The 16,448-nt window shown below is 33.6% G+C and overlaps 3 protein-coding genes across 7 annotated transcripts in view; 1 reads left to right on the plus strand and 2 right to left on the minus strand.

Moving 5' to 3' along the window:
• Positions 1–1,484: 1,484 nt before the first annotated feature.
• LOC149741751 (trimethylguanosine synthase-like) lies at positions 1,485–9,865 on the minus strand. 3 transcript variants are annotated; one of them, XM_089885834.1, is made up of 16 exons: positions 9,724–9,865; positions 9,430–9,601; positions 8,452–8,488; positions 8,299–8,386; positions 7,815–7,894; positions 7,683–7,743; positions 7,527–7,626; positions 6,429–7,114; positions 6,044–6,138; positions 5,569–5,689; positions 5,148–5,276; positions 4,815–4,994; positions 4,098–4,229; positions 3,266–3,410; positions 2,840–2,987; positions 1,485–2,044 (listed from the first exon to the last, which is right to left on the minus strand). In XM_089885834.1, exons 2-16 carry the CDS (start codon positions 9,549–9,551, stop codon positions 1,802–1,804), a joined length of 2,367 nt encoding a protein of 788 aa, XP_089741960.1. In that variant the 5' UTR covers positions 9,552–9,601; positions 9,724–9,865; the 3' UTR covers positions 1,485–1,801. The 3 variants fall into 3 exon arrangements, with proteins under 3 accessions (XP_089741960.1, XP_089741969.1, XP_089741975.1); XM_089885843.1 differs by having other exon boundaries at positions 9,430–9,558; positions 9,724–9,818; XM_089885849.1 differs by lacking the exons at positions 7,683–7,743; positions 8,299–8,386; positions 8,452–8,488; positions 9,430–9,601; positions 9,724–9,865.
• Positions 9,866–12,117: 2,252 nt separating this feature from the next.
• LOC149741752 (uncharacterized) lies at positions 12,118–13,834 on the plus strand. The gene is made up of 3 exons (XM_089885971.1): positions 12,118–12,278; positions 12,973–13,085; positions 13,360–13,834. The coding sequence occupies exons 1-3, from the start codon at positions 12,203–12,205 to the stop codon at positions 13,450–13,452; spliced, it is 282 nt and encodes a 93-aa protein (XP_089742097.1). The 5' UTR covers positions 12,118–12,202; the 3' UTR covers positions 13,453–13,834.
• A 2,168-nt stretch (positions 13,835–16,002) lies between these two features.
• The window catches only part of LOC149741753 (dynein axonemal heavy chain 10-like), a 42,163-nt gene continuing 41,717 nt past the window's right edge, over positions 16,003–16,448 (minus strand). For all 3 annotated transcript variants that reach the window (XM_089885784.1, XM_089885802.1, XM_089885793.1), the window contains one exon: positions 16,003–16,383. In XM_089885784.1, coding sequence (XP_089741910.1) covers positions 16,202–16,383 — 182 coding nt within the window. In that variant the 3' untranslated portion in view covers positions 16,003–16,201. The remainder of the gene's footprint in view (positions 16,384–16,448) is intronic.

The following is a 16,448-nucleotide window of genomic DNA, read 5'->3' on the forward strand; positions in this document are numbered from 1 at the left end:
AAATATAATGAAAAGGTGTCCCATCTTCCTCCACCCTATACTATATATAGTTTTTGGAATCCCTATTTTCGGTCCACTACTTTTACAAATAAATTGTAATTTTAAATCTCACGAAACATTCGTTTGCAGATAGATGATCCCGCGATTTCTACACATATGAGAAAAACAGTTTACACACTTGTAATTTAAAGTTTAAACAAACTTTTATAGCTTATTAAATAGCATTATTGGTTTGCTGGTAATTTACAATTGTGGTTGGGCGGAAAATTAGAACCCTTTTGAATGAAACCATCGATTTATATTAATATTCAGTCATTAATTGACAACAAGTGAAATAAATATTGTAGGGTGGGGAAAGATGGGACACTTTTTCTTTTCATCTTCTCGTCCCACTTGGTGGTAAACAAAGAATATTCTTAGAATCATAAAACTATATTCTCCATAGACAGTTGTTAATTGTTCAAAACACGATCAGGATATTTGGATACCATGTGCTAAAAGTGTCCCAATCTATTGTATATTTTAAAACACACAAAGAGTTTTTTCGCGAGTCGACCACATGGTGCTATTTTAGTGATTCATAAACCAGCACCTCACTATTACATTGCACTTTTCAAGAAACAAAATCCCTAAATTTGGTACTATAATACTTTTTTTCGAAAAAATCTAACAAAACTCGATGTAAGGTGAAAAACAGAGAAACGAAATATATAGTAGGGTCTGGGGGGATTGGGCACCTTTTTATTCGATTTTCTTATCCCGTTTGGTAGTAAACAAAGAACATTTAAGAATTATAAAACTGTATCATCACGACTCCCATATACACCGTCGTTAATTGTTTAAACTACTATCAGGGTATTTATATATTATGTGCTAAAGGTGTCCCAACTTTCTCACCCTACTATACTGTTGAATGGTGATTTCGTTGATGGTATAAGCAATCCTTCAGTGGATTTCGTGGTCGTTTGAATGTTATGTAACATCTGTTGCGCAACCAAACGGCGATAGTTACGTAGCCTACCTAATGTCATTGCACCTTCGATCACGACTTGTTTGCTGCATATGATTACATTCGCAAATAAGCAAACTGTACTTGATACGACAATTATCGATTTTAATCAATTCCTTAAACAAATTAACCGGAGCATTGCCATTGTTCGCGGCTGCACTTTGCCCAGTTACGTGAGGCAAACGTGGCGAAGGTCGAGCTGCATTGCAAACAACTGCGTTCTTATCGCATAAGTGACGGACAAACAAGACGTCGATAAGTCAACTGGTTAATTGTTAACTTACTTGTTTACTCGATGGGTTTAGTCGGTTTCCCAGGATTTACGACTTGGTCGGTAAATTCTTGCGTAATCCAGTTTCAACATGCGAGACATCGAGGGCAAGCCCGCTTTGCCCGAATCATGATCAAGTTACGACTAGCTCCATTTCACCAAACTCTCCAAACAAATCTCGTGAAATAATTGACACAATAAAAGTCAAATAATAAATAAACTAATTCAAATATTTAAGTTTTCATGCGTAATATAATAACGACAAAGTATTTTAGGATATATGATCAGATGAATGCGTGTAGTATTTATAGCACAATCAATTTGTTCACAAACTCATGCGAAATGCAGTTTAATAAAAAAAAAAAAAAAACTATAATTATTCCATTGTTCGAATATTTTTGAAACAGATTTATTTTATGTTTGTAACATAAACTCGTTTGCAAATCCAATTTCAAGGAGTAAAATAATGCACAACAACCATACATTTAGTGCTGGGCCTACAACACATGATATTTAGCCCATTATTCATCATCACATGATAAGCTAGAATTTTGATAAGTCACAGAATCTTGAATCTCAAAGTCAGCAGCATAACCGGTGTCATCAAGCATGTTCAACTGATTGTTTGTATCCTTGAACAACTGGTTGCCCTTACCCCATTCTATAAGTTCTTTACCATAGTAAGCTGTGATAGTAACTATCTTGTTATTCAACATGTTCTGCTCCAATTCCACTTGATTTCCAGGTCCGGCCAAGCAAACTAACTGTAAGTTTGTATCCAAGGTTAGTTTGACTAAAACCTTATATATATAATATATGGCAATCTTGTAGCCACAGTTAATAGAAATGCTGAAAAATTAACTTAAACTTAGGAATTTTTTAGGCATATTTAACAATGTATTTAAACGTTATGTTTTGTTAACCAGAGACACTTAGTTACCTAAGATTGCTACAGCATTAGCCTGCTCCCAATATGAGTTTGTTTTTTACTGGTTAAGACACTTGTTTTCTGAAGTTAACCTATTGGACCAAGTAGTCATGAGTGGGTTGTCTTTATTGACAGTTATACGAAATATCCGGCGTCGCATGCCGTGACAAAATGGTTAGCGTGCCTGCCTGTAACCCAGAGGTAATGGGTTCAAGGCTCATCGCTGCTACCATTGTGGGCTTATGTGTCCTTGGGAAAGACACTTGATGGCAATTGCTCCAACTCAGTGGTCGCTAATATGGGTTGTTCAAGGTATCAGCCGTACATAAAAAAAGAAAAAAATCACCCACTTAGTAACATACAGGGTAACTCATAGGCTGGCAAAAGGTGCAGGAAAACACCGGTGTTATAACGACTGTCATTCTGTTTTCTGACCTTACAGGGATAAAGTAAGTTTCATTTATTCATTCAAATAATTCACAAACATCAAGTTATAGTTACGTGCTTGTAACCAGGCACAAGATTCACTGTATAACACCTGTGTTATAACTCTATTGTCAAGTGACATAATACAGATAATTTAGAAACAAAAAAAGTATAAACAGAATAAATTAAAATAACTTCATTTTACCTCATCAACATTTGAGTTTCTAGGAAGAAAGAATGCAATATTGTCTGATATATTTTTAGCGAGTGTAAATGCCTTGGTACCAAAATCTCCCATCCCAGCAATGCTGTAAGTTTCACAGTTTGTGTATTCTGGACCTCCCCATGGAGGACTGTATAAAGATCAGAGAATAAATAAATTAAAATCTGAGTAAAAAAGACCTAAATACTTCCGATTTCATTGAAGACCTTGTAAAAATTGTTATTTATTTTTTAAAAATAAGTGTGCTATATCAAACTGTCTCTGTACATACTAATCGTTGGTACCAGTCATAAGCAAAATCTTATAAGCTTTTCTGTCAAATGTACTTGCACTCTATTCAGGTGGCCCTCATTAGTTTTAAAATGTTACCCCAGCAGACTTAAACAGTTAACTAATCCAAGCACATACCTTAAAAATACGATATCTGCTTTAAGAGTTGGAGCTATGTCAAAGAAACTGCCACAGATGAAATCGATTCTGTCTTCCACTCCATATATTGCTGCATTGTGTTTGGCATTCTCCAGTTTTACAGGATCAATATCAATTGCCAGCACTGCAAAAAATAAAAATCAGAGAAATAATTAATAGTTTTTTCGTCTGTACCACCATAATTTAATACTTGTATTGCCTGAATACAACATGTGATAGTTTATTATTTTGCATATATTTTTTTGTATGTTTGCGGATAATCTTTCATTATTGAATATTTCTGAAACGAATATGTAAACAAAAACTTTGTAAACTTGATCGGTATCTAAAAGCATCTAAAAGTTATTAAATATTTGTATCATAATAAACAACTTAAACAAGCACAAAAAACTTTCGAATTATAAATTTTAAGCCCCTACTAATTGTTGTGGGAACAATATGGATTGAGTTTAGCAAAGAAGTTGGTAAATTTCAAATAAAATCAAGTTTAAGAGGATGCACTGAAAAATAATTACACTACAAAAATTATGTAACAATTTGTAGTATGGTATATAGTGTGATCGGGGTAGGGCAATTTCTTCAACCCAGTGGTCTCTAGACTTAATGAGTTGTCTAATTTGTAAAACATGCATTAAAAACAGATCAACTATACCGACTGTTGATGCCCCACCTTGCCAAAAATAATAAGTTACATTCATTCAATCATATGGTCACTACTAAATACTCCTAAATTTCTTGTACATAATCGAAGAGTGTTCATGTTAAAATTATACTAAAACTTGTTTCTCACACAACCAGTTAATAAACTTACCCTTTTCACAAGTAAAAGCAAACTGGATCGCGTTTCCACCCGAGCCACAGAATGCATCAACTATGACATCACAACGACATCTTTCCGCAATATGTTCGGCAATCTTCTCCGGTGTCACAGAATACCAAGATTCTGATGAAATAAAGAATACAAAATACGTTATATAAGCATTATTGTTGTAGTAGCATGGATTCTCTGGTTTAAAAGAAGTTTTTTACGATTCCTCTGGATACTTTATATTTGTACAACAATAAAGATTAACTTCATGCCAATTTTAAAAAATGGGTAGAATAAATAAAGGTAATACAAGTGTTGCACAACTTGCACTTGAACAAGATATCAAGTAGTTTAGAAAGCACAAGTTTTAAAGCTTCACTTTGTTATCGTTATGGAACAAATTATTAGCATCAACAAGCTGATGTATCCACTTTATTAAATGTAAATTTCATCGGCACGAATAAGTGAATATAAGTTAATTATCCCCACGAGAAGGAAGAAATGATAATTGTATAAAACAGGTGTTAAGTTTCACACACCTCGCGGCTGCTTATGAGGTACCACGTATGTGGGAGTAATTATTTTGGGGGGATTGTTTCATTTTTAAATGCATATTCAACAAATAATACAACTCATAGTAATAAGTTCATCCAATGACCAATACCATGTTTTTTTATTAAAGTTACAGACACTTAACTTATGGAAGTAAATAAAAGTTACCCCTGTCAAGTTTAATGCCTTCATCAAACCTAGAGAATAATTTATAACGTTGGACCCAGTATTTCTTAAGTGACGCGTCATTCTCAATTTCCTCTGGGAGATTTCTTTTCTTTGATTTCTTCTTCCTTTTCTTTTTGTGTTTGTTTGTTGTTGTAGGAAGACTGCTTTGGTTTAAACTTTCTACAAGGGACATAAATAATTTGAATTTAAATCTTTTCCTATAGGTAAAGTTTTTCTAAAAAATAAAAGAAAATTGGGTTTCAAAATTAAACTTAATATATATATCAGATAATTGATCTTTCAACTTTTATACCTTTAAATAAATTGTCTCACCTTCAACATCTGCACTGCACGTGTTTAAACTGTCACTTATGCTGCTGTCAATTAAACTAGAAGTGTCAACCAAATTTTCATTGTCAGGAGCAGCTACAACCTCCACACAAGCTTCTTCAACTTTCGGTTCTAGTTTTGACAGGTTTACAATATGAGGTTAGTCAAAAGTTTGCATTTTCTCTTTTAATTATAAAAATTAAAGACAAAGCACATTTATCCAAATTGCAAGAGTAAATATATGAAATTGTGAGTATCTTAATTAACACATACACTTCTAGTGCAGTATGCAGCAGTTTTTCTAAAAGGAGGATAACGACAAAACAACAAATTATGAACTTTTAATAATAATTTTTTTTACTTTTTTAAATGTATTGTGACCATCATGTTTTATCAACATTACAATACGTATGATTTTATTTACCACAATCTTCTGTATCCATGTGTTGAGTTGCATTGTTTAAAAATTCTTTCACATTTCCAAGGAGTTCACTTGTTTTCCCGGTGTTTAAAACGTTATGATCATCAAACTTAATACGAACTTTCTGTGAAATTAAAAATATTGTTTAGTTTAAAATATACATGTATATAATAACTTTGCAAAGCGGTTGGGAAAATAAATGGTAATTATTTATCTTTTGTGGTTGGAAAGAACAGTTGTTATAACACCAATGTTTTATGTTTGTGCCGACCACTTTTAAGTAAAAAATTAAACAAACAATTACAAACAGAGTTACTTACAGAGTAACTCGTAAGCTGGCACAAGGTGTAAGAAACGGAACATCTGTGCTATAACAACTGTTTTCCAGCCACACAAAACTGTTTTCCAGCCACACAAGAATAAATCAAGTTACATTCATTTATTGTAGGACCGTCAGCCCATTCGATCATGAGTTTACCTTTGAAGAGTCCGAAGATTGTTTCATGAATCGCTTAACTCTATTCTGCATTTTTCTTTGCATGTATCTTAATTTCGCAGGAGACAATTTTGGTTCTGCCAAAAATAAGGGAAAAAAGGTGTGTAAACCATCTTTATTAGAAAGGTGATTTAGGTTTAAATTTTGTGAAATTAAAATTCGGCAAAAACTCACACGCAACCTTTATAAGATAAGAGATTTATGTCATTAAGCTTGTCCGGTGCTATCGCTCAGTAGATTATGCGCCGGCATCGAAAACCAAAGTGTCTCCGGTTCGATGCTTGGCGGCGGTACCAACACTACTAACATTTTTTAAACTACACACACACAAAAAGGACACATGAACCATTGTAAAACGTATACATACCTTTGCATTTAAAACTGAAGTTCATGGCAGAATATGCAGTTTCTATATTAATATCTTCTAAAGATTGAATATCTGGACATTCTTCTTGTTCTGAAGAATCACATGAATCTGTGATTCCTTTTTTCTTGAATAAAACATTTGTTTTATCTGCATCCAACTCATGCGGTCGCTTGAGGGAGATTGGATTGTTTGGGAAATCTGGTTCTTCATCTTCATCACCTGCGGTTGTTCTTGAAGTAAACTGGGTTGATTGCTGAACATCAAGTGTTGAAGGTGGGCTCGATTTTACTTTGTCATCATCATTAGTTTTGGCATTATTCGCTTTGCCACCAGAGTTTTCTCCATCCATGCAAGGCTCACAATGGTTTTCCAAAGTGGTTGCAGTGTTTAGTTGTATGTTTGAGTTAAAATCACCAGAACAAGTAACATTTATTAGCTGACCATTTGTGTTTGATTCTCGTACAGAGTCAATATGATGATCAGCAACTACTTTAACATCTTCAGAATGTGGATAAGTCAAGCACCATTCCATGTACCAATCCCGATAATATTGATATTGATAATCATAATGAGATTGCCAATCCAGATGTTTTGCATCTGTATGTTGTGAATTTTCATCTCCAATGTTTAACTTTGCAACCGAGTTTTCCAATGAACATGTGGAAGATGGATTTATTTGCTCATTTCTGTATCATAATAATAATAATAATAATAACTTTTATTTTTCTCTTCGATTACGGTAGCGAAGATTTAGAAATATTTTTGAAAAGACAGGATATAGCGACAAAACAACAGTTGTTAAAACACACTTACAGTTAAAAACATATTTGCATTTGGTTGGAAGGAAATAAGCCATATCATAATGGTAGTGGCTAAATTAAAAGGATTTAAAAGACTTACATGAGTTACAGTGTGCTGCTTTTTTATTTTGATCGTGTTTCAACTAAAATTATATTTAAAAGGTGGCAAATTATCAAAAAAAGGTCCAAAAATTTTGTAAGGTTTAGAAACTGCTGGTCTAAATCTAAAAGATTGGCATGTCAATATGTCATACTTGGTTGCTTCATATTATTCTTACAAGGGATATTTTATACATACAAGTTGCTTATGTTGTTTCCTTCCCATGATTGCCAAAGTATGTCCGGCCCCATCTCTTTCCAATATGCTTGCCAACCTTTTTCCAAATCCGATAACTCACCTATAAAAACACAAAACTGAAAATGCTAAAAGATACAAAGAAACACAATTACACACTCTCATTATTATCCTCATGAACTTGAACGTCGTAAGATTTGTCAAACTTGCTTTTACTGGTCTGAAGTAAAACAAAAAAAATGTTATTTATTTTTAGAGATATACATTACTGATGTCCACAGTAAGTCCAACCTCAGGTTGTTGTTTAGTTTGTTTCCAAGCTACTGGTAATCCCATCTCTAACATTAGTTGTTCATCTGATGCATATTCACCTGAAGAAAAACAGAATGAAATGAATGTATTTACTAACTTGACTTTGATATACAGCATAATGCATAAGTTATTATAATGCGTGAATTTCTTCTGTTACCCCTTGGTCGGATTAAATATTAAATAGATGTTACAAATGTTTTGTTTCCAACCAAAATATCATCCTCAACTGGTTTGTCTGGACGACTACCATGATAAAAACGGCAGACCTCCTGGTTGCGCACTGCCCTGATATTAAATTCCAACTTTTTCTTTCATAAAAAATAATAAATGTTAATTAAATCGGAAATCTTAAAACCACCTACAATACAATTGTTTCATTACCTGCGTACATGGTACACTGTACACCCTTGTCAGAATATTCCTAGATCCGCCTATAATAACAACTATTTAACAAACTACTAACCTTCAAAGTCTGTCCATGGTTTGCATGCAAGCATCACATTATTATCCTTACATGGTTCTTTCTCTGAGTCATAAGAAGTTGACCACTCCTGTTAAAACAAAAGCAATTGAAAAAAAACGAAAGCGAAAAAAAAGCAATAAAAAAATGACATACCGTGTCATCATAAATGTTTTCATATTGATGTTTATCCCTGAAAACGTCAAAATATTAGTGATTGGTTTGTATTCATTTCCCATAAAATAATTAGTAATTACATCTATGAAATAAGATTTTCACATGCTAATAATGTATATACAGGTCATAATTCACAGGTTGGTGATATTATATCCGTCATAGTAGTGAATGAAAATGTCTTTAGTTGCCTAACTAAAATAATTTTAACTGTTTGCTTTTCAACATTTGTGAGCAAGTAAAGGATTGTCACAAATATAATTTTATGGATTGTACACATTGATTTCTTTATTTCTGATTGGTTGATGTGTTTCAATTTTTCCGTATCGTGTGTAGTATAGTATACTATAACCCGTGTATTACATTATAAAATAATACCATATGAATATATGATACACCAATATTATTTACTGGGCTTTTACTGATAGGAACACCTGCTTATATGCAGCTAAGCTGATCAAAGCGTGTTTGCTTTACAACGCGTCTGGGTTGGTATTTTTTGCGCATTATTCATGGTGCTCCTCCAGACTGCAGAGTATGGCAGGTGCACGCGCGATTTTTTTACAGACTTTTGGTGATGCACGCCACAATTTGTCCCACGCACGCCAATTAATTAAACAAAGAAAAAAATACGTATTAAATTAAGTGAGATTTCCTAACGTGGCTTAAAAATGTACATGCTTCGCACTCAGATTTTTAATGATAGCACGCGCGCACGCGAAAAATAACCGTATTGCACGCGCGAGATCTCGTCAGGAACTGCCATACTCTGCAGACTGGGTGCTCCTGAGTCTTCAGTCTTGCGTAGCTTGGATCTTTCAAGAGTATGTTATGCATACTAGGACACTAGGTTAGTTAGTTTGCCCAATAATTCCTCTGCTACACATTTTACTCTGAATATCCATGTTATGTGTGTATATGACTAACATAAAATTTGTTTACAAAGCAAATTACAAATACCTTATATAGACTCTTGTGAATAAACAGGTGATGTTTTGAAGATTTCTCTCCTTTAAACTCTGCTCAGTTTCGGCTAGTTTCGTCCAGAAGTAACTCATGTTTTGAGAAATTGATTGGACCATACCCCACCTTGTTTTAAGAGGGGTTAAGCAAGGGCGTAGTGCGTAGTCACCTGGGAAAATAGCACTTTTTCACGGGCAGGATTATTTAGGTTATAAAAAAATAAAGTTGGTATATATCTCCCCAAAAACTTTTGTTCTTTAGTTAAAAATAAAATAATAAATTCTAACAAACCTTTCAATAAAGAGACTATAAAATAAATCTCTTTGCCTTTATGCAGTTGACAAATTAACAAAGTCAGCGTGGTTAGTTATTGGGGGTTTCCCTGTTTTAATAAACATACATTTCTTGTAGTGGTAAACAAGTAAGCAAAGCACCAACCAAAAATGTTTAAAGCACCGACCAAACATATGAAACTAATCGTAAACTGTAGCGAGTTTGCACATTTAAAAAAATGTTTATTTATAGTTTTTGTGAATACAAAATCTACAACAGGTTTCTTTAACGAAAAATGCAAGACAGAACAAATCCCCGGTTTGAACACTTGTATTCGCAGTTTACCAATGTTAACATTTTTTTAGGTTTCCTATATAAATATACATTAACGTTACCTAAATATAAAAGAGATTGAAAGCATTTTGTCATCTTTTTTAAGCACGTAGCCGAGTCTGTTTATATACGGACCCTGGCACGTATACGTCAGGGCCATAGAAATACCGAGTAGTCCAACCCATTGTTACGTAAAAGACAAATTGAACGCCATCTTGTTTCCAAAATAACACAGTAGGTATAGGGAAAATGCATGTTTTTCGGTAAATTAGAGAAAAACTTGAGTCTAAAAACAAATTTAAAGGTTGAAAAGTGTAAAAAACAAGTGTTATTTGTTTTCTGTATCAAAAAAAGTCAAAAAATGGAATTAGAAGCGGTGGATTTGTGACATTTTAGTCATTTAATGGGGGTAAATTTATATGTTTTTTCAAAAAAATGTTTGGTAATGTAAATAGAAGCTGTTTTACGCCTTTCCACAAAAGGAAATCGCAAATAAAACTCAACAAGTTCGTTTAAATTCATTGCGAAAGTCACCGCTTTTGCTCTATTTTGAACACACAAAGACGGCAGTTGGACTACTCGGTGTTTTTACGACTCTGGTATACGTAATGCTCAAAAAGATTGTTTTTCGTTAAACAGTTGGTCTTGTTAAGCACATAGGAAGTCATACATATTTTTCTTCTTTAAATCTAACTGTTGTTGAGCACGTAAAAGGAGTCATATAAATCCGTTTTTGTCGAACAATTGTAGCTCGGTTTAATCGAAAAAACAAAATGCCTCATATTTTGTATGTTTATATTTATACATATATATTGATTCACCAAAAAGAAGCATTTTAATTTATCACACATCAACTGTGGGTAAGATGTTAAAACTATAGCAGTGGAGCAAGAAAACACGTTTAAACCTGATTTTCAAAGCCTACGGCCTATATTATTGTAGGCCTATGATAAATATATTGCATGATAAATTTATTTCGTGTTATTTACGTGTATTCTTAACAATAAATTCATTTATTTGTTAAAGTTAACAATGATTTTAAACTGTCCCGTCTTATCCCGTGTGTTTTCGAATTTGTTTAATTTCACTTGACGTGCGAATCGCTAAATAACTCCTCGTGTGTTTTATTGCATTTTTTTGAATTGATGTCAATAAATAAAGGTATGATGGTCCCCATTCGTAGCATCAAGTATAGCAGTGCTTAAGTGTTCCATCTTTATCCTCTCTACTATATATCGATGGCGTATCACAGTTGGTTGGTACCCATGTCTCCAACCCAGTTGTCTTGGGCTGCTACCATTGTGAGCGTATGTGTTTTTGGGCAAGATTCTTACCGGCAATTGCTCAAGCTTGGTGGTCACTAATGGGTTCCTAAATTGTCAGTCACAAATAAAAACAAAAAATCCAACTACAAAAAAACAATTCTCTACAAAGTTACATTCGTGGTTAATCGTAAGCTAGCACGAAGTGTATGAAACCAGAAATATATATATAACAAGAGATTTGACAATGTCGATTGCCAATATCTGATGAAACAAGATACCCGTGATATAACGACTGTCGTTTCCAGTTATGAGGAAATATGGCAAGTTACTTCATTTATATAATGGCTTTGTGAAGCTTGTGTTTTTTTATACTAACAAACAATGCAAATTTAAGGTATGTATTTTAGTTTGTAGGGTTTTCTTAATGAAAACCACTATGTTGGTTACTTCCTATTCTATTTTAAACGAGCTTAGTCGACCATGGCGGTAAAAGAGCTAATTAAAATCTTGCTTTTTTAAAGTACGTGCTCATTCATCAGAACCTTGCTCTCTGTGTAAACACAACAGAAAAAGGGAAATCTTATTGATTGCGAAACTTAAATCCATATATATCGGTATACGTGCTATCCACGGTCAGTAATGTGTTGGTCATGGGATAGCAAGGGTGAAGTAAATCGCTGTAATGGTACAGGCTATAATTCGTCGTTGTAAAGGCGATAAATGTAAAATTTAAAGTACAACTCTAGCATTACTTTTGCTTTATTACTATTTACTGTATTATCATGTAGCTTAGTAGCTATTCTATATGATAAACTACTAAGTTTTAATTAATACATTATGTATAGGGTATAAAATAAGTATTTCTCCATCTTGTTGTTTTAGTAATTTTGTATTTGAATATGGATAATGTTGGAAAGAATTCTTTTTTTGACAGAGTAAAGACAAGCTTTCAAAAACGTCCTTCCTTTTTTATTGGTAAGTTTGAAAATATAAAAAAAACCTTCTAAGATATAATTTACATAGACCAGTAGGCCTAGCCAAGAAATAAACGTTGAATATTAGTATGCTGTATGCCGTTCGCCCATGACATCTAGGAAAACTGAGAAACCGAAATAATAGCGTATGACATAGAAGGTGATTACTTCATTAGCACCAATCTTTAATATTGGTGTGATGACTATTGACTAAGATAAGAAAATAGTATGCTTTAAAAGTATACATGGAGCTATACAGAGAAGACGGAAAAAATTTTTCCGCTAGGAGACGATGACAAATTCAGTTCTCTATTTTATGGGGAGCAGTTAGTTTCACGGTTTATACACATAAGATATTAACCCCTAACACTAACCCCTAACAGACTCGACGACAATAAATATAACGAAAGAGCGTATATAACCGACCTAATGTGGGAAATATGTTCTTACTAGTGTTTTATGTATTTTGAAAGCTATTTTTATTATTTAATTAATTTGTTTTACACTTACTAACACTTTGTAGTGCTGTTTTGTTCGTTTTTCCATATTTTTTAATTTAAATAATTACCGCCTCTAGCGGAAAAAATTTTCCGTCTTCTTTGTATAGTCCCATGTTAAAAGTATTATAGGCAATTCTACCCCTTCAATATAACATTTTTCTTTATTACCATTCATCCCATTTTACTTCATTACAGCAAGCACTGCTTTAACTGGGATTGTTGGTGCTGGTCTGTATGGTTTGCGGAACAGAAAACTTCGATTGTCGCTCTACCTCATCAATATGCGATTGGCTGCACAAGGAACTTTTGTATGTGACATATTTTGTTTACGTTTCAAATATTAAGTGAGGAAATTATTTAAAAACATTTTAATTTATAAACACAAGCTATGACTCACTTAAATGACAGATAAATATTATGTGTATATATTATATAATAATAGCTTATAACACAAACATTTATATATCTGCAATACATAGTCATCACATAACTGAATTCAATACTTTAGTTGTGCAAGTAATGTCATTATTAGTTTGTGACGTCATTATCTTATTTATTTTTAATTTTATTTTTTTTGTACAGGTTGCCATCATGACTGTTGGTGCAACAGTTGCGTTAGTGAACCGTGTCATGCAACCATCTGACAGTTCAACTGATGTTCAGACAAAAAGATAACTTGTTGTTGTCCCTCCATTTAAAACCAATCAAATATTCTAATTCATGTCTTGTTTTTTGACAATTTTTATGCGAAAGATTAATCTTACGTTGAACATTTATTGTGCAATTTGCTGCCATTATTATGTTTAGCATAAAATTATGTCAATTGTAACTTGTAGGATACAATACTTGTACCTTTTTCAGTGTTGGTATGACATGATTTAAATATTAAATAGAACTAGGATAAATACTAACATCATAATACTTTTCTTACTGTCTGTTTTGTGCTCACAACTAACAAGTCATGCTCCAGCCAGATGGCTGGTGAGTCTGTATTTGTTAAAACACTGTGCCATAGAAAAACGATTGTGGAAGAAATAAAACAAATACATGGTTTTAATACTGTTCAGCAATTTATATTTACATAGATAATATATTTGCAACACCTAGCCTCGCATGTGCGGTTAAAACCGTGCATACAATATTTTAATGTTAATAAGTTAAATCCAGTTGATATGCCTGTTGTATGATCTGATATCTACGTTGGTATTTCTCGATAAACTTCATTTGAAATATAATACGTGGATGATGCTCCGCCAATCAAAAGAAATGAGTGTAGGAAACTGTTAGTATCTGAAATTGTAGAAAACATAGTTTCTTTGGTCCTTGTTACGGTACCAGTCACCATAAGAACGATTGAAGATATATTCGCGTTGTTTCGTACAAATTGGGAATCCAGTGTGGTGCAAGTCCGAGACGTTCTACTTAAGACATCGTGCTTAAAATGTGGATTTTGAGTAAAAAAGTTTCCAATCTCGTTACGTCCTTTGAACCGGTTGCCCATATACTCAACACATGACGATTCAGCATAAGCTGACCGAACTAGCTCGTTCCACGCCATGTTTTGTATAGCAGTGTAGTATGACACAAGAAAAGCTTGACCAACATCAGGACTTGGAAATGTCTGCATGCTTTGATTATATTTTTTTCGTAAAGCTGTGTTCAGTTTTAAAATTCCAGATATTCAGTCAGAAATTAAAACCTGCATTGACAGCCCTATTTTAAGTTTTTTATAAATGTAAAGTAAGTTGGGGTAAGATGGTCCATGGTTTTATCGCTTTTATTGTGCTATTTTGAAGTAAATACAGAATCATATACCCGTACCCACACGACCCTAAAAATGCGTTGTTTATTGTTTAAAACTTGTATTTATGAGATATTGTATGCAAACGTGATCCATCTTACCACACAGTTACATCAGCGTGGCTTGCAATGTCACTACGGTCACGTCAGACAACTGCCCTTACTTTCTCCTTACTGTATACAGGGATTTCCATTCTAGTGACGTCATTCACTAACGGCACGTCCACAACGCAGTGTAAACGTGACGCGGGGCATGCTGATCTACAGAAGTTTGTAAACAAATGTGGGTCACTGGAATTTATATTTTTTATCTACAAGATAACTGAGTTACTTTAACCGAACTATTCCTTACTATCTGGATGGTACGTATAGCCGACGTTGGTATAGCCTATCTACTGAAACCAAATATCAAAGAAAAATGATAATTCAGTGTAACATACTAAAATGCTGCAAGGCTGCAAAATACGTTTGCATCATGTTTGAACAGAACATAACAAAGTGTATACGGATAATGACGTGTCATATCCTGTCAGAATTGAGTGCGCACAAAGCAGTCATCTCTATCAATAGATAGAGTTTGCCCATGTCAGAAATCTGTCACATTACCTGAGTTTGTTTTGTCTACTTTATACCGGGAAATTGGCTTGTTGCTTTTTTGCGTGGGCCGTACTAGTATTTGCGCAATACTAAGTATACGGCAATTTAATGTTCACAGCAAATCGGTGTAAACACGAAACATAGTGGGGTGGGGGAAGATGGGACACCGTTTTATTCAACTTGTTCGCCTCATTTGGTTACATTTTGTTGCGAAGCACCTAATGCAGCTCTTTTACGCAACCTCAGCAGCAACATGCTTCTTGTAGTTATTTCTCGAAATCCGTAACGGGTATGTTCGCAAAAAACGAATGCTGCCGATTCGAATCATAGGGTTTGCAATAGACTTGTGTTTGTGACGAACATAAAACAACCGTGATTAACATGACATATCTGCGAGTTAGATAAACTCTCAGTGACGGATATAAACTTAGAAGGCTGGTGTAATACGAGACTATTAAAGTGCACATTGTCCAATATTCAAGAACTCAAAAAATATGACGCTGTTTGGGTGATACCACGAGTTAGCACTACCATAACCACACCAAAAAGGATATTAAAACATCCGTAAGTTTTTAAGCCATTCCTTCACCAGATGTAAGCAAATCGACAACGGATGATGGAACCATAGGATAGAATCAAGTTCTCTGTGGTCACACACAACTATAAAGCGACACCGGGTTTCTGTTGCACTTATAGTGAAACAGATTACATGCTACTTTTGCTGTTTTTAACCTAAAAACTATAATAGATCGAATCTGTTACACTCCAAAAAATAAAAATGAAAACATAGTATGATACACTAGCCTGGCAAAGAACCAAAACCAAAAGTTACAAATACAATGGTATAATTTTCAACAAAAATTAAATTCTATAAATTCAAAAAACACAGTGTAAAAATATAAGAGCTTTTTTAGATCACACTTGCAAACTTGTACACATCATACGTTCAGTATGAGATTTAAATCTTAAAAACTTAAAAAAAATAGAAAACAAAATAAAACACAAAACAACAATCCTTTCAAGATCTTTAATCTGAATTAAGAGTAAGACACACTCCTTGTAAAACCCAATGTGAAATATGCTCAGTTGTATGAAGGTCAGCAATAAACACCAACCCAACACCCATCGCATTTCTTCGCATTGATGTCGTGTACACGGGAGTTGAAAGCGTGTTTTGAAGTTTGAGGCGATGTGCTTCGATTGGAATAACTGTGTTTACAAATTAAATGTTATAAAGATTAAAAGATTTTTTAATAAAATAAAATTACATGTAC

Source organism: Ciona robusta, chromosome 1 (assembly GCF_009617815.1).
Source record: "Ciona robusta chromosome 1, ASM961781v2".
In the NCBI taxonomy this organism is placed as follows: Eukaryota; Metazoa; Chordata; class Ascidiacea; order Phlebobranchia; family Cionidae; genus Ciona; species Ciona robusta.